This window comes from Arvicola amphibius, chromosome 1 (assembly GCF_903992535.2).
Source record: "Arvicola amphibius chromosome 1, mArvAmp1.2, whole genome shotgun sequence".
NCBI classification, from domain to species: Eukaryota; Metazoa; Chordata; class Mammalia; order Rodentia; family Cricetidae; genus Arvicola; species Arvicola amphibius.
This window is the reverse complement of record NC_052047.1, coordinates 155,009,544-155,033,004: the sequence shown is the minus strand read 5'-3', so window position 1 is coordinate 155,033,004 and position 23,461 is coordinate 155,009,544. Positions and strand designations below refer to the sequence as shown.

General features: G+C 38.3%; 2 protein-coding genes across 4 annotated transcripts in view; both read right to left on the bottom strand.

Moving 5' to 3' along the window:
* LOC119812899 (glycine N-acyltransferase-like protein Keg1) overlaps positions 1 to 18,382 on the bottom strand; it is a 51,749-nt gene extending 33,367 nt beyond the window's left edge. The window contains exon 1 of the mRNA XM_038327928.1: positions 18,255 to 18,382. The gene's annotated coding sequence lies outside the window, so the exon portion shown is untranslated. The remainder of the gene's footprint in view (positions 1 to 18,254) is intronic.
* Positions 1,913 to 18,399, bottom strand: LOC119812880 (glycine N-acyltransferase-like protein Keg1). Of its 3 annotated transcripts, none has more exons than XM_038327910.1 (6): positions 18,378 to 18,399; positions 12,157 to 12,246; positions 9,642 to 9,749; positions 7,747 to 7,873; positions 5,187 to 5,358; positions 1,913 to 2,399 (listed from the first exon to the last, which is right to left on the bottom strand). In XM_038327910.1, exons 2-6 carry the CDS (start codon positions 12,232 to 12,234, stop codon positions 1,997 to 1,999), a joined length of 888 nt encoding a protein of 295 aa, XP_038183838.1. In that variant the 5' UTR covers positions 12,235 to 12,246; positions 18,378 to 18,399; the 3' UTR covers positions 1,913 to 1,996. The 3 variants fall into 3 exon arrangements, with proteins under 3 accessions (XP_038183838.1, XP_038183830.1, XP_038183821.1); XM_038327902.1 differs by having other exon boundaries at positions 18,255 to 18,390; XM_038327893.1 differs by lacking the exon at positions 18,378 to 18,399 and adding an exon at positions 17,118 to 17,189.
* Between the last annotated feature and the right edge of the window lie 5,062 nt (positions 18,400 to 23,461).

Here is a 23,461-nt window from a genome sequence, read left to right as displayed (position 1 = left end):
GTGTGTATTCATGCATGTGTGTGTTTGTGTGTGTGTGTGTGTGTGTGTGTGTGTGTGTGTGTGTGTGTGTGTACAATGCCATACAGGTGCCTCCAGCGGCCAGAAGAGGGCATCAGAGCCCATGTAGTTGAAGTTGCAAATGGTTGTAAATCATCATCTGAATTCTAGTAATCAAACAGGGGTCCTCTGAAAGATTAGTCAGTGCTCTTAATGACTGAACTAACTTTCCAGCCCTTATTATAAATTTTAGAATTTGATATTATGGATGATTCTGTTGCTAAGAGAGATCTTTAAAAATTAAAATGAAAATAATATTCAAAAATATAGTTTGGTATATGTTTAAATATTTAAGAAACTAAGATTGTAAATAGATGTAAATATACATACACATATACATATATACATTATCTATTTTATAGGTTCCTAAAACATAGCTGGCTTCAAAATGGAATAATAAAGGCATATTAAAGCCTTGTTTTAAAATGAACCCCTGTGCAGTTTGACTATAGATTGAAAAAGAAAGTAAATATTCTATCATTTACAGGAAACATGAGGGGGGAAAACAACTTAAACAACTGTTGGGAGCCACAGGACTGGCAACAGAAGGATTTGAGTACTCAGGGGCTGTCTGCTGTAGGAGATAAATCCTAAATAATAAAGTTGGTTAAATGCTGGCAACATACTCAGGAAAACTTACTTAAATTCAGCTAATAAAATTCAGACAGCATTTATCCTCTCTACTAAGAGATGGTGTTTCTACAGCACACAATCTCCCTCTCTCTGTCTCCTCCCGTTCCCTTAGCCCTCCAGTTTTGCTTCTCTTCTCCTTCCTCACCCTCTCCTTTTTTCTCTGTCCTATGTAAAAGACATCCATTTTCCTGGTTTGAGTGCTGTTGTTTCCTCCTCTCCCTACAGTGCTCTGCCTTCTAACATTTAAGCTTCCACAAATAAAGAATAGTTTTATTAAAGATGAACACTAGAATGAAGAAACAAAGCACAACCTTTAGAACAATGCTAATTTCTTCTTCCTGGTATGGGAACAAATGGTGAAAGTCATTGTAAATTACAGAAAACTAGTCTTTTCTTAAAATTACATTTATTTATTTGTGATTCTAAATGTCACAGAACACCTTTGGAGGCCAGAGGACAACTTGATGGAATTGGTTTTCTTCGTCCAGGTAAAGGCTTGATAGCAAGCATCTGAACTTGATGATCCCAGGTTTATTTCTTAATAATTCTACAATTCACCACATACATTGGGCATATGTGTATGCATGTGTAGTAGTTTTTACATAAAAACAATATAACAGCTAGGAAGAGACCTGATAGAGAATGATTTTGAATAGGTATTTATAAATGACAAGCTACTCCTCCAGTCAATAAAAGAAAAACAACAGAAAGCCAAAAGCAGTATGAATGTGTGTGGTGTGGCAGGTCAAAAAACAAACCTGCTTGCTAATGGGCATGGATTAAAAGCTATAAAAGCAAAGCACAAAAGAAAATGATTCAGTTAAATGCATTAGAGCAGTGTTCTCAACCTTCAGATTGCAAAACCTTTGGGGGTTGAATGACCCTTTCAAAGTGTTGCCTAAGACCATCAGAAAACTCAGATATATATTTTATGATTCATAACAGTAGCAAAATTACAGTTATAAAGTATCAATAAAAATAATTTTATGGTTAGGGTTCACCACAACATGAAGAACTGTATTAAAGGGTACCAGAATTAGGAAGTTTGAGAACCACTGTGTTGGAGGCATCTTGAGAATGTGAGACCTGTGACAGAGTTGGAGCAGGAGACAGTGACCTTCTGCATGACAAGGAAGTGGAGTTAAGTGTGCGAGCAATGTGAAGGCAGAGAAACGGTGTGTGCAGTTCATGATATACCCCTGCTTTCTAGAAACACACGTCCCCTAATGACCATTTATTATTTCTCTCTGTTCAGTCAGCTGTTTCTCCATCTACAAGGACTGTACCCTCATCACTCTTTTCAGCTTCAAAGAGGCTCAAAATTCCACTGGTTCCAAGTACAGGGCATGGGGACATGAGCCAGCCTGGCAACCATTCTCTGTACGGTGAAGTTAGCTTTATCCACATGTGCATACATGGGGAAGCCGAGATCATTTAGAGTCTGAATCTGGTGGAGGGCAACATGGTAAATGAGACCCTGGTTCCGGTACTGAGGCAAGGTGCCTCCCATTCTCAATTCTCCAGTGTGGTCCATCAAGCCCCAGGATGCGGGAATCCCCTCAGGTGCCATAATACAGAAGCTGGGGAAGGTGTGGATACAGCGCTCAATGAACTTCTGACTTTTCTCGTTGCCACCAAAATACCAGATGCTATTCACGAACGCAGCATGTGTCACATCCAGGGAGGTGAGTTTGAACAACTCTTGATTACTATTGGGAACAAGAGGAAAGAGCAGCCCTTAGTCGCATAGGTTATGAATAATTTTATTCATTTTCCCCTAAATTGCCCCAAGAGGAAAAAAGTAGAATCACTAATACTGTGTGCTCTGTAGCCAGACTGGCTGAGCTCCTATCAACACTGTGTGCATCAAGTGTTGATTAATTGTTCTTCACCTTTTCTGCTTCCCCATCTAATGAGTAGGGCTAATCAGCAACTTGCACTATAGACTAGCACATTAGTGTGATGGGGGCTCAGATTCAGTGACTAACAGCTAGTAAAAATGCTCCAGGCACCATTTGCAGTTTTTGTTTGCCCTTGACTCAGCTAGAGAGTTCAAATATGATCTTTCAGTTAGGGAGTTTCAATATGATCAGTCTCGTTTTATGTAAAAGGAAACAGTTTTGTGGACAAGCAAACTTCCCAAAACATATGAAGCAAGCAGAAAAACCAAAGTTCAGAATCATAGAATTTGGTATTTTTTTCAGTCCTAAGACATTGTGTTGAACAAAAGACAAAGTCAAGTGCAAAGATTTAGCAGCTATGTGGAATGAAGATAGCCCACATTACTGAGTCTGATGCCTGAAGACACCTGCAATAATGTGGGGAGGTTTCAAGAGTCATTTTGTAACGAGCTCTGGGGTGGAGCTAGACACTCTTTTTTTCAACTCTGGTTCACTCATCCATGTGCTAAGCAAAGTATTCCATCACTAGATTCTGCTTTCTGTCAAGAGATTGGGCTTTTAGCTCACAGTAGCACAGAAGTTCCTAGTACCTTCTGGATGGGAGCATTCTTTAGGTTGACATACAGTACACAGGAGAACAGGGTACTTCCAGGAGGAAATTCCGCAAAGGGCTTTAGAATTGAGCATCCTCAAGTCACATGCTCACTGCTAGCTTATGGTTCTCATAAGCATTAGACTAAACATAAATGGGGACCATGTAAAGTGCGTTCAAAATATTTTTATTAGGATTCAATTGTTGCATGAAGAGAATTCACTGAACACATATTTGTTTAAAACCTACTGTGTGCCAGCTCCTGATGATCCTAACTGTTGATGGGTTTTCATTATTGGTAGAGGATGAATCAAATATCAAATCTGTAGAATAAATTAACTAGTTTCAAATACTCATGAGTGCTATGAGTAAAATAAATGTGAACCCTGCGCAGTGGTGAATTTATTGAAGTGCTTTACCCAGAACTCTGGTGAAGTAACTTGTGAGTAGAACTGGATAACGAAGTAAGTCGTTAGTGCAAAGACTGATATGCGTAGGGGAGGGAAGTTTTAGACAGAGAGTAGCTAATCTTGGAGACCTGAGCTCATAAAGGTCAAGTAGAATTGCAGTAAAGCTATTGCATAGCATCAGTACCTTCTGCATTTAGCTCCAACACTAGAAACCATATTAAATCATTCACATAATGCTTCATGTCACCTAACCAATATTACAGTGTTCATTGACTTTCTGAGAGGAGGAAAGAGCATGAAAGTGAGCTAGTGAGTGAGAAAAAGAGAGAGATAGAGAATTTGAATGAGGTTCCCTTTCCTCTAAATCTAACCAAAATAATTAACATGAAGTAAACTGATGTGAACCAATCTGTCAAATTCTAATGTGTGTCTTCCTTTTCTATTTTATGTGGGAAATAACACTGAAACGACAAAAGTTTGCTTGTGTTATTTTAGCTTCCCCAGTCTGTAAAGTCAACCTCTTCCTCCTTAGACTACATCCATGGGAACACTAGTTTGAAAGCATGGCTCAACCTCTGATTTTAGACTTATGTCTAAAAGACAGGTTATGTTTTAAAAATAAACTTGTAGTATTTTTAAAAATGGCTGGAAGTTTTGCAAGGAAGAAAGAAGATAAGGCCTGAAAAATAGATAAAAATCTCCGCTAAGAGGGCTGAGAAGTTCAGAAAGATTTGAAAGCATGTCCAGAAGCTTTGAAATCTTGTTAGCAGGAGAGAGAGACGTGATCCTTATTTAAATTTTATTGTAATTAGAAACCTACTCTGCAGAATATGATTGGATAGGTACCAGGGCAAAAGCTAGCAGAGGTAATGAAGGCATGGCTAGTTAAACGGTAACCTACATTCAGCTTGTACCGGCAAGTAAGATTTTTAATTGAATATATATGTGTGTGTGTGTGTGTGTGTGTGTGTGTGTGTGTGTGTGTGTGTGTGTGTATGGATGTTACATGTTCATGTATGAAAATCAGAATACAAATTGTGTGAGTTGGTTATCTTCCTCATCATGTAGGCTCCAGTGATTGAATTCAGGTCATCAGACTTGTTAGCAAGTACCTTTAGCTGCTGAGACATCTTGCTAGTCCTTTATGCAGATAATATGGTTTAAAAAAGGACTTTTGAACATCAAGTCTAAGACTTCAATATAAGCTCATCTCAGTTATTCTGTGCATCCCAAATCTATTGATAAGTGTTATCACAACAAATAAAAGCAGAAAAGACACAGAGGACAAAGAAGGTCGGGTGAAAGTGGGTTTAGTGAGTGGAGCATTGCAGCCCAAAGCCAACGTACTCCTGGAATGGCAATGTGTGTTGAAAAAGAACATAAGGAATTCTATCCTGTGGATTCCAATGTAGCACGGCCTTGCTCAGATTTGATTTCTACCTCCTAGACTCCAAAACAATGATGGACCACATGTGCTTTGATTTTAGCCCTATCCTTTAAGATGGCCTTCTAACTATCACTTTAGAAATCTGACACAGGCGGCATGTCATTAGTAAGACAGTGATTGGTACAGAACAGCTTTGAAACACTTACATGGGTTTGGGATTGTCACTGCTGCGTACTAAGTTATTCCCATCCACCAAGGAAGGAGCCAGTTTCTTTGCTGTTTCAAGTATCATATAGAGAAAGCACTGTGTATGCTTGACTTTGCCCAAGTTAATGGCTCCAAGACTTTCTATCACTTTGTCCAGGCTTGACTGTGTACCTTGATGGGGAAACAGGTTAGCAAATGATATACCATTATTCATCTTAACGTTTGAGAAAGGCTATTCAGTAGAATCAAAGGGAATATGAACATAGAATCATCAAGTCTTGTGTTAAATCCTGACCAGCTTCATATGATAAAGGTTATATCCCTCTCTTTTTCTAAATTTAAATTTTGTATGGTATCACGAACTTTAACTACTTAAGAGTACAGTTATATTCAGGAGTTATGAAATTAGAGAGAAACATGGTGCCAGGGAATCTCCCAGGAACACACAAGGATGACCCCAGGTAAGACCCCTAGCAAGACTGGAATTGATGCCTGTACTAGCCTTCTCCTGTAATCAGACTGGTGACTTCCCTAATGTTCATCATAGAGACTTCATCCAGTAACTGATGGAAACATATGCAGAGGTCCACAACCAAGCACTGTGCCAAGCTCCAATAGTCCAGATGGAGAAAGAAGAGGGATTATATTGAGCAAGGAGCTTTAAGATCATGATGGGAAGCCGGGCAGTGGTGGCGCACGCCTTTAATCCCAGCACTCGGGAGGCAGAGGCAGGCGGATCTCTGTGAGTTCGAGGCCAGCCTGGTCTACAAGAGCTAGTTCCAGGACAGGCTCTAAAAAAGCTGCAGAGAAACCCTGTCTCGAAAAACCAAAAAAAAAAAAAAAAAAAAGAAAAAAAAAGAAAAAAAAAAGATCATGATGGGAAACACACAAAGACAACTGACCTGAGTTTGTGAGAGCTCAGGACTCTGAAAAAGCAGCTAGACAGCCTGCATTGGACTCAACTCAGTGTTCTGCATCTGGGTGAGAGCTGTATAGCTTGGTCTGTTTGTGGGCCCAAGCAGTAGAGCCAGGACCTGTCCCTGATGCATGAGATGGCTCTTTAGAACCTATTCTCTATGGTGGGATGCCTTACCCAGCTGTGATGCAGTGGAGAGGAGTTTGGTCCTGCCTCAACTTGATATGCCCTGCTTTGTTGACTCCCATGGAAGGACTTACCCCTTCTGAATGAAGACTGAGAAGAAGTGGATTGTGGGTGGTGTAGAAGGAAGATAGGAGAGGGAATGAGGAGAGAGGAGGAAGGGGAAACTATGGTTGGTATGTAAAATTTTAACAAAGAGTACAGTTATAGCTACCAAACAAGGTGAGTTAGAAGTATGGTAACTGAAATTGAAGGAACATTTCTATGTACTCAATCCATTAAATTGTCAGTATAAGGTTCTCAGTATCTATCTACAGCACTAATATGACTCCCTAACCCTTAATTACTTTGGTTCAGTCATTAAACTTGCTTGGGTTCATAAGAAGAATGTGATTTAGTAAACATGGTTCAATGAGTACACTGAAGTTTGCTTTTACTTTCTGTTCCTAATCCTGTGATTTTTACTTGTCACTCAATCCACTTCCATCCCTGAGGTTAAGGGTTGGCACAGTGTTATTATGAAATACCAGACTTGGGATCATGGTGAGCTATTTTTATGAGCTCATCATTACCCTCCAGGCAACTGAACCCATATGTTTGAATCTAGGTTAGACTAGCAGAGCTGCCTAATGGAGATAGATCCAAATTTCCTAACCATAAAATTGTAAGCTAAAATAATTGTTTTGAACTGATATTGAAAATTTGAGCCAGGCAGTGGTCTGCACGCCTTTAATTCCAGCACTTGGGGGGCAGAGGCAAGAGAATCTCTGTGAGTACGAGGCTAGCCTTTTCTACAAGAGCTAGTTCCAGGACAGGCACCAGAACTACAGAGAAAGTCTGTCTGCAAAAACCAAAAAAAAAAAAGAAAGAAAAATGAAAATTTGAAATTCTATCAAACTAGATAGGATATTACTGAGAAGTTTCCATTAAATGTCTCATTTAGTCTTTAAGGAGTCTATGTTTGGAATAGTATAATCATTTTTTTCTCATAAATCATTGGTCTGCAAAACAGAAATTACTTAGTCCTTCCCACACAGCTAACAACTGGTTCAGTCAGGATTCAACCTCGGGTCATACCGCTTTAGAAGGCTTAGTCTTATTTACTAAAATATTCCTTTGAAAATGTGACAATATAATAAAACAGAGATGAAATGGGTGGTTACATTGCCCCCATGTTTATGTTCTCTAATAAAATATAGGCTATGCTAAAGAAGAAATTTTAAGCCCTAAGACACTAAGAAATTACATAAAAATTTCCTTTGTATACTTTACACCCCGCAGCTCTTAAGAGTTCCCCTTGAAGTTGGTAGATGCTGAGCATAGAAACAGATAACAGCATGCTAATTGTCTATAGCTTGCAAAAATATGTTTGGGGTATAAGGTGTTGTTCAAAAGGATCATTGACTTCCACCATGGGTACACAGAGATAACAACAGCCACATATACCCTGCTTCTCTTACTTTGAATCTGTAGATGTTGTTTCCAGTTAATGACTTCTGATGAGCTGAGGAACTTCTGACAATTCTCGGGATCCTTAGAGTAGACTAGGTAAGTGTTGGTGTAGTGGTCAAGGTCATCTTCCATGTCCTGTTTTCAAAAAGAATAAACCAAATGTTTATGGATGGGTTGGTGTTTGGTTATATTGGTATTCAGTATTCAGCTACATTGTGAGATATTAAAATCCTAAGAGTAATGGCTCCTGTGGATTTATGTTGTAATTATTTACAGTGCAAAAACAAGAAGAAAAGCCTTGACTCAATTCAAAGTAAAATCACCCTGAAAAACATTACCCAAACTCAAGGGAAAGTGGAGTGCTATAAAATTCATTTAGAAGAATCAAAATAACAAATTAAAAGAACATTTTTCTAAAAGAATACTCCTTGCTATAAGCTATGAATACTCTGATATTAAAGTCTATAATGAAAAGAGAATCAGAATATGAACCCATACATAGGGAAGCATTGCTAAAGCTAGTAAGCTAGGTAATCCTTCAAAAGTAGCTTATTATTGTTTAGTAAATGACAACCTCATAAAGCAAGCAAATGAGCATATATATATATATATATATATATATATATATATATATATATGTATATATATGTATACATGGAACAAGTTTACAAACCCAAAATGGAACTACTTAATTATCAAAGAATATATTGCAGAAATATTACTTCTACTAATATATAATCGAAATGCTTTTACTCCTCAAATTTTGATGAGATGTTGACTAAAATGTTGTATACTGTATAATGATACTGCAGATCAAACTATTAATTTTCTTTTCTGCCTTATTAAATTTTAAGTCATCTTCAACATTCATGTTGGCAATTTTTTTCCTCTTTGTATTGAGAATAAACTCTAATTCTCCCCCTGTAACATCAACCACCCTAACCATCCTTTTTTTCTACCTTGTTTTATTGACTTTGCTGTAGATAACTCGTATAGAAAGCAGAGTAGCATCTCAATGGGAAGCTGATACTACAATGAAAATTTATGATTGAGTGAGAATGAGCTCGCTTATTTTAAGTCCAGTTATCTTTAAAGACAAGAAATATGTTTTACCCTAGGATAATAGTTGACAATGGAACTAAGAACTAACTTATTACAATATCCAAACCTAGCTTAGTTGATACCTTTTTCTCTACAGATTTCCTTATTTATTGTATATATATGAATGTTTTACTTGCTTGTATGTATTTATATCACATGCAAGTGATGACTGTTGAGACCAGAAGAGGGTGTCAGATTCCATGTAACTGGAATTCCTCACAGTTGGCAGCCACCACATGGGTGCCTGGATCCAAACCCTAGTCCTCTGCAAGAACAGCAAGTGCTCTTAACCACTGAGTGACCTCTCCAGCCCTCGGGAAATGTTGTTTTGATGTTTATAATAAAAGATCAAACCTTTTTTTGTGTATCAACATGATCTTATGCTGATAATACTTTTCATCAGTTGTCTCTAAATCCCTACAAACAATATGTAAGAAATAATGAAGCGATAAAGTGTGCTTGCAGTTCAAATCAGCCACTGCTGATGGAGGAACTATGCTGCCAAGTAAAACAAAAGCGTGGGTAAAAATGAAAGTGTACCCGCTGTACCTTTAGTCACCATTCTCCATGGCTTATTACTATACGTTTGTGTATTTCCCTTCTTGATCGTTTTATAACATTCTGTAATTCTTGTGGACTTTTGTGAATTATCCTTCAGGCAGGTTATTGGTTGACATCAGTACAACCCCTTTCTATCTTTCATAATCAGAATAGGCAGTGGCATCAACCGTCCAGCCAGACACATGCTAGGAATGTAACACATGTGGAGATACAGGCATGTTTATTCTATATTGCAACTTACCTCCTCCTGAGGTCGAATAACAACAGTATTAAAATCAGGCCACTTGTCCACCAGAGCCTTGAGCTTGAATGGGTTTCCCTGATTCATGTGGAAGACAGTCCCATAAACCTAAATATTTCAAGCCAGCAGAAATGTCATCATATTAAATAGATATAGGAAGCTGCAGCATATTTGACTAGAACAATGATGATTCCTATGAAAATATGAAATTTTTGTTGGAAAGATATAATAAATGAATTTTTCAAATGGTTCCTAGTGTCCACTTGCTTATTCTAACAACAGTGTCTTTTAAACATTGAGAGATAAAATATAAAAATGATGCAATTTACTAATAAACTCATTAACTCTCTTGATGTGGAATCTAATAAAAAATTTTGGATATCAGTGATGTGGGAGAGTCTTCTGTTTGAGTTGATTTCATTGGCTAATAAAGAAACTGCCTGGCCCATTTGATAGACCGCCCCTTAGGTGGGTGGAGTAGACAGAACAGGAAGAGGAAGTGAGGTAGAAGGATCAGTAAGATGCCACGCCTCTCCTAAGTTAGGCAGACTACCGTGCCTCTCCTCAGAGAGATGCCAGATGCGATGAAGCTCCAGCCCAAGATGGATGCACACTAGAATCTACCTGGTAAGGCACCACTTTGTGGTGCTACACAGATTATTAGATATGGGTTAGTCAAGATGTGAGTAAGAGGCAGAAAATAATGGGCCAGGCAGTATTTAAAAGAATACAATTTGTGTGTCGTTATTTTGGGGCATAAGCTAGCCGGTGGCTGGGAGCTGGACGGCGGGAACGCGGCCCGCAGCTCCACACTACATATCAGATTTATTTCTTTTCATGTGCAGACAAATTTTATGAAGATGAGACATTTCAGAAATGGTTTCCATTCATGGCAAGTGTTTTCATTACTGCACATTGAAGCACTTTTGTAATTGCTGCTTTAATATTCATACTGTGTCATTTTTAGATCTGCATCATCTGTCTGTTGATATGTGTGGATCACTGTTTCTCATCTAAGTTAAGATTTAGCCAGGGTTAGTGATACTAACCATGTCTGTTATCTCAGAAAATAAGGAGGCAGAGGCACTCAGGTTGCAAATTCAAGGACTGCCTGGAATGAACAGGGAGTCCCAGGTCAACTTATAATAATTGGGTTTCCATGCCATTAGTATATTTTATGTCAGACAATTTTACCTCATCTCTTCTGAAAACATATATAGGCAAATCCTAGTTCACTGAAAATTTCAAGAGTGAGTTATATCAAACATAAAAAGAGAACTAGAAATTCTTATACAATAATCTTATTTCATTGAAATAATATATGTTATAGAGGCATCTGGTAATACACATTTTAATAGATTTTATAATTTAAAAAGTCTTCCCCTCATGGGAATGAAAGCTGGTACAGGCCCTTTGTATGTCAGTGTGGCAATTTCTCAGAAAATTAGGAGACAACCTTCCTCAAGACTCAGTAATAAAACTTTTGATTATGCATCCAAAGGATGCTCAATCATGCCACAAGGACATGTGCTCAACTATTTTCATAGCAGCTTTGTTTGTCATAGCCAGAACCTGGAAACAACCTAAATGCCCCTTGATTGAAGAATGGATAAGGAAAATGTGGTACATTTACACAATGGAGTACTACAGAGCAGAAAAAAATTAATGACATTTTGAATTTTGCAGGAACAAGGATAGAGCTAGAAAACATTAATTTGAGTGAGGTAACCCAGACACAAAAAGACAATTATCACATGTACTCACTCATAGGTGGCTTTTAAACATAAGGCAAAGAAAACCAGCCTACAAACCACAATACCAGAGAACTTAGACAACAATGAGGACACTAAATGAGACTTATATAAATCTAATCTACATGGGAAGTATAAAAAGACAAGATCTCCTGAGTAAATTGGGAGCATGGGTACCATGCGGGAAGACGAAAGGGAGAGTAGAGAGGCAGGGAGGGCAACAGAGATAAATTTAGAGTTCAATAAAAATAAATTTAATGAACATTTTGTTAGTAGCCACAAAAAAATCTTCCCCTGCTAGAGCCATGTTGGGACATATCTAAAGCAAAATTTAAATAAGATTAGAAACCTCATTACTTAGTTTCTAATATGGTTTCAACTAAATAGTGATTTGTCATTTAAGAACCAGGAAAATTATTTTTTCTCTACTGGCAATTAAACCTAGGACCTTGCACAGGTTAGGCAAACACTATTATTGATGTATATCTTCAACATTCTTTCAAGTTTTTATTTTGTGAGTCTCACAAAAATTTTGAATTATCCTTTGGAAGTAAACAGTGACATTTGTTTTAGGCAATGGGGAGCAGCACGTTGCTTTTTTAATGTTGTGCAGGTGACATTATTCAGATTTCTTTCTGCTCTGGTAGCATGAGCATAGGTGAGAGGAGTGCCATGGTGCCAGTGCTCACTGAGTCTTGACTCTTTCCCTCCTCTGCCTTACCATGGTGTGATCCTCAGTCTCTATGAAAACATTCTACTCTCACCTTTAAGGTCTCAGGCAGGTGCTTCCTCAGGGAGTTCTCCAGAACCTGCAACATCTGAGAACCCTGTAAGTAGAACATCTCTTCCGATACCTAAGATGAAATAATTAGCAACAACAGCAAGTCAGGAGTGGGAAGACCTTTACACAGTGTGTCCAGACTACCTGTAAAGATCAGGAGTCACAGACATATGAACATCGGGAATTTATTTCCCACAGGGCTGGGTTATCCGTGATCAAGACATTGGTATGTTTCTTGTCCTGTAGAACTCTTTTCTGTTAGGTACACCCTCTAGCTGTGCCTTCTTGGAATGGAAGGAATAGGTTTGCTCTCAGGAGCTTAACCTATGAAGGCATTCATAACATCTGAAAAGGTGGCACAGAACCTCTCCCAAGGGCCTCCAGCTCCTGCTATTCCCCATCATACTGGCAAGACCTTCCGATATAGGACCCTCGAAGACATGCAAACATTTAGATCATAGCAATGCTAAACCAGTAGGATCTGGATCTACACCAGTCCTTCCTCATATCTTCTTTCTAGGACATATGATTTTGTGGTCATTTCCAGTCTCTTCACTGCTGAAGGTATGTATCAGCTGTAGGTGTTGCCTGGTAGAATTTTTGAGGTCTCTTATATCTGTAAATCATGATACTTGGAAGTTTTCCTGGATAACTTTTATTCACCTTGATCTCCTTCAGTTGTCTATTGCACTAGCTAGATCTTCTAGTACTCTATTGAATTTTTACGGCGAGTGTGGACAACCTTGTCTTCAATTTTACTGGACTTGTTTTGAGTTTCTCTCCATTTAATTTGAGTTTGGCTATAAGTTTGCTGTAGATTGCCTTTATTATATTTAGGTATATTTCTTGTATCCCTACTCTCTCTAAGATTTTTATCATGAAGATTCCTTGGATTTTCTTCAAAAGCTTTTTATTGGTAGGGGATATCAGATTAGATAATTGTTTGGGTTTTTTGATGTCTGTTTATATGTTGGATTACATTGATTGATTTTCATATGTAAAGCTGTCCATTCATCTCTGGGGTGAAACCTACTTGGGCATGGTGGATAATCTTTTGGTTGTGCTCTTAGATTTTGTTTGCATTCTAAAAAGTAGTTTTACATCTATGTTCATAAAGGAAATTAGTCTGTAATTCTTGTTTTCTGTTGAATCTTTGTGTGGTTTGGATACTGGGATGATTATGCCCTCATAAAATGCATTTGGAAATGTTCCGTTTCTATTGTGAAATAATTTGATGACTATTGGCATTAGCTCGTCTTTGAATGTTTGGTAGATTTCTGTAATAAAAACATCTGACTGTGTGATTTTTTTTTGGTTTGGGAGACTATAATTTAGTGTTTAGAGGTCTATTTAAATTTATGCCTGGTTTTCATCTTTTTATTAGAAACTATTGATCATGAAATACATTTTGATCTGCTTTCTTCTTCCCCAAACCCCAATTCTTTCCAGATCCTTACCCACCTCCTTACCCACTCAATTTTATGTTCTCTGTCTCTCTCTTTCTCTTTCAAATATAAACCAAGAAACAAAAATGAAAAAGACACAGCATGAAACAAAAATGAAACTAATAAAAAATTGGCAAAAGAACAATAAAAATGGCAAAAAAGCAAAAGGAAACAAAACGTCCAAATAATGCCAGAAAGTTTGTTTTGTGTGGTTAGTGTACCCAGTGACACCTCCTTTTAGAAAACTGATTTTACTTCTGACAGAGGCTGTCATTTTCCAAAAGCTATCTCCTTGATTGTAGGTGGGACCCTGTGCACACAGTGTTTTCCTATCTCTATGGTGGGACCTCATCTGAACTGAATCTAGGCAAGTTTTGGTGTGCTGCCATAGTCTTTGTGGGTTCATGAATACATTAGTCCTCTTTTGTCTGAAAGATACTACTGCCTTGGAGTCATCAATCCTCTCTGACTATTATGATCTTTTAGCCTTCTCTTTTACATTGATCCCTGAGTCTCGAAGGGGGGGTGGGTGTTGATGAATATGAGAGGGTTTAATGAGACAGGGGAAATAGGGAGGGGAGAAGAGAAAAAATGTAGAGCTTAATAAAAAATAATAAAAAAGAAAATGTCTTATTTATGACAAAGAGCTCCAAAATCATTCTCAGCACATTGTCTAGTTTTGGGTCTCTGGGTTAATTCCCATCTACTAGAAGAAGAACTTTCTATGATGTGAGTTGAGAGAGTACTGATCTATGGGTATAGCAGTATGTCATTAAGAATTATTTTATTAGCCAGGCGGTGGTGGCGCATGCCTTTAATCCCAGCACTCGGGAGGCAGAGGCAGGCGGATCTCTGAGTTCAAGGCCAGCCTGGTCTACAGACCTAGTTCCAGGACAGGCTCTAGAAACTACAGGGAAACCCTGTCTCGAAAAAACAAAAAAAAAAGAGTTATTTTATTTCTATGTTTCTTTAGTAGACTAATACAATATGTTTTCCCCAAGGTCATGGTCTATCTAACCTTGGGTTCTTGGCCACAGTATCACTATCAGGCATGTGCTACATTTCACAGAGAGGACCTTAAAGATGATTTTTAAAAGCGAATGGTTACTCCTATAACATTTGTGCCATGATTATACTGGTATGCCTTGCAGGTAGGTCACTGTTTTATGTCACAAGGTTTGTAAATGGGAAATGTTGATGATTACCCTTTCTCTTCCAGTGGTGTGCAAAGTATCTTCCAGTAACATGGACACTATTCAGTAGTGTGGAACTTCTCATTATGCACCAGCTCAACTTCTCTATTCTCAATACTATAAGTAAGTGTTGCTCTTAGCAATAGGGTCTTAACATTAGATTACAGACAGTAACCAATGAATTTAGCAATAGCCTGTGATGTTTGGGGATTCCATGGGACCCCTTGGCCAATAAGTCAAAAAGATGCTAAGCAATCCTGGCTCTGGAGGTTTCATTTCATGGCTTGTGGTATCTAGTTGGGGCCCTGTCTCCCATATTATTTGAAGACTCCATTTAAATTAATTTCATATACATGTATATTCTAAGAAGCTTCTACATCAGTAAATTTCTGTGTTTTCAAGTAACATTTAGTATTGCTTGTCTTGCTATTTTCTTACCATTCTTTTATTGTCTATAGTTTCTATATAGTATTCTTTTCCTCACTCATGGTAATGTTAATACATGCCTTTTATTTGTGTTTCTTGGTAACATTAGAGTAGTATTTTGGCTAATATACTTCATTCTTTGCTTTTGACGACAATCATGTACACTGCTGACAATATAACAGAATCCACAGATTTTCAGTAGATGCCAGTGGCCACACTTTATCTCTTAGTAAACGCAGCGAAAAGGTTTCTTACATTTATTCTAATGTCCTAGAGCATAACAAAATAGTAGGGGTCTAATGTTCCTATAGGCAACTGACTTTTCCTCTAGAAACGTTTTCTGAATGTGTCCTGAAGACAAAAGACAAAGTAAATTTGCTATAAAATCATAGGCATTGTTATAATATCAGCAAACTGGGTAGCATGAGAATGTTTGAGAAAGGCGGAAGCACATACACACACACACACACACACAAATAACAAATAATAATGTGCAATGATAACACAAGTGTGATGTCCAGTTAAAGGATCAGAGAGAAGTCGGAAGAGGCTACAGAAATCTTAGCAGTGTTAATGGATAAAGTTCATTGCGGTCTTTAAAGTCTTCAGACAGAGATTTCACTTTATTGAAAATATATCTAGGTAGAACTAGTCAGAGAAAATGAATCCAAAGAATAAAACCTTTAAGGAATAGAACAAAAATGCAGTAATTATATCAAAACTATGGTGAGATTGTGTAATCATAAGCTCATTGTCTGTCACTACTCTAAGTAACTAGTAATATAAAAATTATTGTATATATGTAAAAGTGGAGAAGTATTAAATTAAAAGAATAAACCATAAAATAAAGTAGTACACAGACTTTGGTTAAGTATGTATGAGTTTATGTACATATCACATGCATTAATCATCAGAATATGGAAGAATACAGAAAAATAAATTAAGATAAAAATCAAAATTTTAGAAATATCTCATCACATGAGCAATATATATCAAATCTTTTAGGCTAGCTTTCTTTTTTAGATACTATCGATTAGCAGTGAAAGCACTTTATGTTCTTCATATTTCTCATCATATTCCATCTTAGATGTGTCTGAGACATTTTACTCTCCTGGTAAATACCCAATGAAAAAGAATCCAATGAAAAAGAATTAAAGACATTTTCAATTGTTCAGCATCCCTGTGCTATTGAAGCTGAATAAAAGTTGCTGGAGCATAATACTTCTTTGCAAATATTGCTAACCAAATGTACTGCCTACCTTTCACAATATCTCCATAGTTCTTATCTGTTTGGAATGGAAACCTGCCATAGATCTTTCAAGAATTTTGACACCAACAAACACACCAAAATGGATAGAGAAGGTCCAAAAGGCCTCAAAACTACACAAATAACTACAGTCCAGGGAGGAAATCTGGGAAATAAAGAGGTTGCCTTCCCCAAGGAAGAGCACACCAGTTCGTTATTCAGTGTCAAATCAGTCCTAAAATATATGTACAACTACAGTATTACAGAGCAGATTAGTTATATATAGAAATATATATGTATATGAATATTTACATACAATAAAATTGGTTCGAAAAGAGGCCATGAATTTGAAAGAGAGCAGGGAAGGGATATATAGGAAGTTTGGAGGGAGGAAAGGGGAAAAATAGTGTAATCAAATTATAATCTGAAAATAAAAATTAAAGATTTTCCCTATGGTACATATTAGTAGGTATATGCACTTCTCAAGTTGAATAAACTCCCCCCTTTCACTGTATAGACACCCACAAAAAGATCAATATTTCCTTAATAAAACCAACGTTTTATTTTTCCCACCTTGTATGAGACAAAGGACAGGGAATCAGGGAATCACCATTCTTCTATGATAAATCCTTACCTATAAATATGCATCCACACAGAGCCTGCTCAGAACAAATAACAAGCAGCAGATCTCTTCTAAAATGCTAGTATTCACAGTGTTTTGGTAAATGTTTTACAGAAATCATCAGACTGAGGATGTACTCTGGACTTTGATTTTCATTAAAAAAAAAGAGCAAAATTCTGGCTGTCTTGAGAGTCAGAAGATTCCAGTATCCCCACAGATGTGTGCCCAGGAAGATGACTATGCAAATTTGAGATACTGATTATGTAAGCCCTCTCAGCTTTTCATACAGCATTTTTTTTTTTTTTTGGTCCATAGGAAAACAGCTGACTAGGACTAGAAAGAATCTGTGATTGTCTAGAAAATATCTTTCTTTATTGCTTGATGTGGGATTTCCCTCTTTATGCTGTAAAAAAGTTTATTAAGCTCTGTTTACATTTCACCCCTTCCCAGTTTCCTGCTGCAGTAACAAGAGGGAAGCCAGAAGTGTTATGTGAAATTAGTTGTGTAAAATTTAGAGTTTCTTATCCATACACTGTGGGGGACCAGCCCAAACATAAACCATTTCTTGTACCAGAGTGGAGGTGTGGGAATAAATGAGGTACAGTTCACATGACAATATCAGGAGGGAGTCTCAGGGTTCATTCAAATCCTGAAGTTTACCCACATTTATTATCCAAACAGCTTTTATATCAAATCATAAACTGAGGGGGAAATTCATTAGCATTCTGTTTCCTAGGTAGCAGGGGAAATGATGTAGGTCACGTCCATAGCTGTGCTTCTTGTCAAGTCCATGCCCATGCTCATTGTGCCACATAGACTGAAAAACACCTCTTCCCCAGGTGACCTCCTAAATTACAATAGAAGAAGGCGCAGAAAGACATTAGCATATGCTGACCACTTGCTTAGGATGGCATCAGGTTTTCTCACTATCAAAATGCTAAGTGACCACCTTCTGTGTGGGAGTTGCAAATTGTGCCTTGCATGTCACACAGAATTCTGACTGCCATACAATGTAGGAATATGGGCCTGTATAATCCGGCCCCTAAAATCCATTCCCTTGTATTAATTTTAATAAAACCTGTGCCTCTTCAACAGGACAGATGATTGCATCTGCCTTAAGCAAAGACTCCTTCATTTACCCACACTTACCCAACATCAGAAACAAGCATTCTAATCACGTGAGTTCCTGTCTTAGGCATCTGGGGAGAAGCTTCAAACACATCTCTGACTGCTGACCTCTGTGAAACAAAAGAGATTAAGGGAGAGAAATACCTTGGGTTCCCTGTCTCAGAGAGGACCAGGCCCTAAATTAATCCATTACATCACCGATTCCAAACTATGACAACATCAGGGTGCTGCAATAGTCACTGTGGAGCCCAAGGTGCAAAGTCTACACCAGATTGTTCAGATCCCCAGATAGGCTTGCTCTTGAAGTGCACTGCCAGATAAGTGCTTTTTTGTAAAGATTGAAGTAGGTTTCTACCTCTTCAAATCTACAAAAAACAACAGATGACTGTAAAAGTCAAGGACAATCAAGGGACCATTAACATGCATCAACAGGTATCCAAAATAAAGTGTTAGTGACTCATAACTAGAGTGAGATGCCTAAGATACCAGACAAGAAATTCAAAATATCTGCTTTAAAGATGTTCAAAGAACATTTAGAGTTTTCTAAATGTTTATTGTTTAATAAAACTTAAAATAAGGTAGAAATACAATAATTGACTCAACATAAAAATATTTATTTACATATTGAAATAAAAACCCTTTAAAGACAAAAATAAATCCTGACTCTGAAACACAATAAATAAAATTGAAAACATAATGGAGAACACTGACAGTAGACTAGATCAAGTCAAAGAAATAGTCCATGCTCTTGAAGATGGGACATTCAAAAATATCAATTTAAAGAACAAAATGAAAGATAAATAAAATAGATTGAAGAAACAATTTTTGTTTTGAATTATTTTGTTTGAGGGACTAAAGTATAAGCTCAAATATTTCATGACACTGAAAATTTCTTGCTCCCACTTTGCCTTTAAGAGATAAATAATTAAGCATAAAGTCCCTCCCCAGACTTTCTCATTTTAATCTTTAACTTCGAAGCCTCCAGAAACATGGGACAAGAAATTTCTGTTAATTATAAGTTACTATTTTTGGCATGGTGCTATAATGGTGCAGACTGAGACGAAATGCATTTTCAACAAACTGTTATCAGAATTGAGTATCTATACACAAGTAATATAAATGTCAAATATAAACTTAAACCATATATCCCACAAACCAATCTCTATGCAAACATTTTTAAAAAGCATTGTACCCTTTGCTGGAGAGGATGTGGAGTAAGGGGTACACTCATCCATTGCTGGTGGGAATGCAAACTGTGCAACCGCTTTGGAAAGCAGTGTGGAGGTTTCTCAGGAAATTTGGGATCAACCTACCCCAGGACCCAGCAATCCCACTCTTGGGAATTTACCCAAAAGATGCCCAATCATATTACAAAAGCATTTGTTCAACTATGTTTATAGCAGCATTATTTGTAATAGCCAGAACCTGGAAACAACCTAGATGCCCTTCAGTGGAAGAATGGATGAAGAAAGTGTGGAATATATACATATTAGAGTACTACTCGGTGGTAAAAAACAATGACATCTTGAATTTTGCATGCAAATGGATGGAAATAGAAAACACCATCCTGAGTGAGGTAACCCAGGCCCAAAAAGATGAACATGGGATGTACTCACTCATAATTGGTTTCTGGCCATAAATAAAGGACATCGAGCCTATAATTTGTAAAAAATCCTAGAGAAGCTATATAAGAAGGTGAACCCAAAGAAAAACATATAGTTATCCCCCAGGATACTGGAAGTAGACAAGATTGCTGGACAAAAAATGGGAACATGGGGGTGGGGTGGGGTGGGAGGAGGGGGGGATGGGGAGAGAAAAGTGTGAAGTGGAGGATGGGAAGAGCTTGGGGGAATAGGATGGTTGGGATATAGGAAGGGTGGATATGGGAACAAGGAATTATATATCTTAGTTAAGGGAGCCATTCTAGGGTTGGCAGAGACTTGACTCTAGAGGGGTTCCCAGGTGTCCAGGAAGATGCCCCCAGCTAGGTCCTTGGGCAGCTGAGGAGAGGGTGCCAGAAATGTCCAGATCCTATTGCCATACTCATGAATATCTTGCATATCACCATAGAACCTCCACCTGACGATAGATGAAGAAAATGACAGAGCCCCACATTGGAGCACCAGACTGAGCTCCCAAGGTCCTGATGAGGAACAGAAGTAGAGAGAACATGAGAAAGAAAGTCAGGACCGTGAGGGAACCTCCATCTGGCGACAGATGAAGAAAATGACTGAGCCCCACATTGGAGCACTGGACTGAGCTCCCAAGGTCCTGATGAGGAGCAGAAGGAGCGAGAACATGAGGGAGAAAGTCAGGAACGAGAGGGGTGCGTTCACTCATGGAGACGGTGGGACAGAACTAATGGGAGATTACCAACTCCAGTTGGAATGGGACTGATGGATCATGCGACCAAACCCGTCTCTCTGAATGTGGCCAACAGCGGGGGCTGACTGAGAAGCAAAGGACAATGGCTCTGGGCTCTGATTCTTCTGCATGGACGGGCTCTGTGGGAGCCTTCTCAGCTTGGTCGATCACCTTCCTGGACCTGGGGGGAGTTGGGAGGACCTTGGTCTTAGCATAGAGTGGGGAACCCTGATGGCTCCTTGGCCTTGAGAGGGAGGGATGGGAGGTATGCGTGGAGGGGAGGGGAGGGAAGGGGGAAAAGGAGGGGAGGGAAGGGGGAGGAGGAGGGGAGGGAGGGGGGAGGAGGAGGGAAGGAGATGGAAATTTTTAAATATAAAAAATAAAAAAAAAACTTGAAAAAAAAAAAAAAGAAAAAAAAATGAGAAAAAAAAGAAAATAGATAAATAAATAAAATGCATTGTATTTTTATTTTTGCTGCTTTTCATTGAAAAAATTTCCAGGTATTTTGATCATATTTTCCCCTACTTCTATTCTTTCTGGATTCTTCATACCTAACAAAATTTATGCTCTTCCTCTTTCTCAGAACAAACAAACTAAACAACAGAACATAATAACAGAAATAAAAATACACAATCAAAAGAACAATAAGAAAAACATTCCCAAAATAAAGCAAAATGAGACAAATAGTCTACAAAAAAACATTGAGTTTGTTTTGTGCTAGGCAGCTACTATTGGGTATGGGGAATGCCCTGATAAGTGATTAATATATCCAGTGAGATTCTATTGATGAAAACAGATGTTTTCTTTATGAGTGGCTTATTTGTTAGGGATGGGAGCCCATGTCCATGTCCCCTCTCAGTGCTGAGACCTCATCTCACTTTAACATGTGAATTCCTTGTGCATGCCACCAGTCTCTGTTGGTTTATACATATTGATTCAGTCCTGTTGTGTCTGAAAGTCACCCATCACATTCAGCTCTTACAGTCTTTCTGGCCCCTCTACTACTTAGATCCCTAAGCCTTGAGGGCAGGGTTTTGATGATGTCCTATTTAGGGTTAAGCACTTCAAATCTCTCATACTCTGTGCACTGTCCCATTGTGCATGTCTGTAAATTCCCATTTACAACAAGAAGAAGCTGTTCTGATGAGGACTGAGCAAGGTACATATACACATCATTAGGAATCATTTTATTACTATGCTCCTTTAGCAGAAAAATAATGCTTTCCTCCTAGATCCATGACCTATCTAGTTTTAGCGTCTTGGCCACATTAGCAGTGCCAGGCAAGGGTAACAAGCAGGCTCATGTAATTAAAACAGATCAAGCTAATGCACTCACTTGGAATTAGATTGCAGCTCAGGTGCTGATGAGCACTTTGAAGACAAGGCAGAGTGGAGGGGCAGTGTAAATGGGAAGGAAAGTGACTGTCTTATGAAGGAGTCATGGAAGGCTCTGGATCTCTTTACAGAGACCTGAATGTAGTCAAGGAAACTCCCATCCAAGGAAGCAACAAGTTTAAGCATCCTGAGGTGGAGCCATTCTTGTAGTTGAGAAGAACATTAAGGAGATCAGTGTGAGTGGAGTGAGGGGACAGATTGTATGAGTGACAAGAGATGGTACAACTATGTTAGGATAAATGAGCATCACTAGCACTCAGAAGACTTTGCAGAGGGAAATCCTGGGAAACATGAATGTGCCAGGGCACTTTCAAAGCAGTGAAAGTGTGAATAGTCATGTACAATAAATTAGCAATGCCTTTGTTTTCAGTCTACTTTCATTATGCACTGCCTAATTTTTCCTTTTGAAATGTATGCTATAACAAATAAATGTCTATAAATTAGTTTCACAAAGAGAAAAGAATTAATTCATTTAAGATACTTTTTTTAACCTTGGAAGGGGAACTAGAATAGATTTTGCAGGTGGACTGGGGACTGGTGGAGGTGGGAACAGGAGCTATCAAGTGGGTAGGGAAGTGGTAGAAGGAGAGAGCACTGGAATAGGTGGCCATTTAAGGGGTGATGTGAAAACCTAATGTTGTACAAACTTCATGGAACCTATGGGGGTGACCTTAACAAGATTTCCTCATAACAGAGGATATGGAAACTGAAGTGGCCATCTTTTATAATCAGACTAGGCTCCCAGTGCTTAGACTTGGATACTAGCCCAGTCACACATACCTCCTACCCACAACCTGTTCTACCTGCAAAATATGCTGGAGCAATGGTGACTCAGAGCTGGTGGGTATTGTTAAGAAGCCCAAGCCTTAAGACAAAGTTCATGCCCAATACAGCCTGCAGGGCCTAGATTCAGTAGTGGGATGGTTCAGAGATTATCTTGGGGTTCCTATTGCTGTGAAGAGACACTGTGGCTCTAGCAACTCTTATAAAGGAAACATTTAACTGGGGCTGACTTACAGTTTCAGAGTTTTAGTCCATTATTGTCATGGTTGGAAACATGGTGGTATGCAGACAGACATGGTGCTGGAGTAGGAGCTGAGGGTTCTACATCTAAATAAGCAGGCAGCAGGAAGTGCATGTCACAATAGACACGGCTAAGCATTTAAGACCTGAAATACTACCTTCTTGAGATGTACTTCCTCCAACAAAGTCACACCTACTATAAATAGGACACACCTCCTAATAATGCTGCTCCTTATGAGTTTATAGGGGTCATTTTCTTTCAAATCACCACAGAGATCAAGAGTTAAACATGACTGACAAAACCACAATAGCACAAGAAAAGTCAATGTAATCATTTCTAATGATATTCTGCTGTACTCATAACTTAGTGTCTACCCCTGTTGTCATAAAAGAGGCTTCCTGCCGCAACTTGATTGTAACAGATGCAGATGCTCATAGCTAAACAC

Excerpts from the sequence above, each read along its gene's own strand:
- LOC119812880 (XM_038327910.1), bottom strand. The coding sequence starts at position 12,234 with ATGTTCTACTTACAGGGTTCTCAGATGTTGCAGGTTCTGGAGAACTCC. Across the intron at positions 9,750-12,156 it reads ACCTGCCTGAGACCTTAAAG|GTTTATGGGACTGTCTTCCA; the intron begins GTGAGAGTAGAA and ends TGAAATATTTAG. Across the intron at positions 5,359-7,746 it reads ACAACATCTACAGATTCAAA|GTACACAGTCAAGCCTGGAC; the intron begins GTAAGAGAAGCA and ends TTCCCCATCAAG.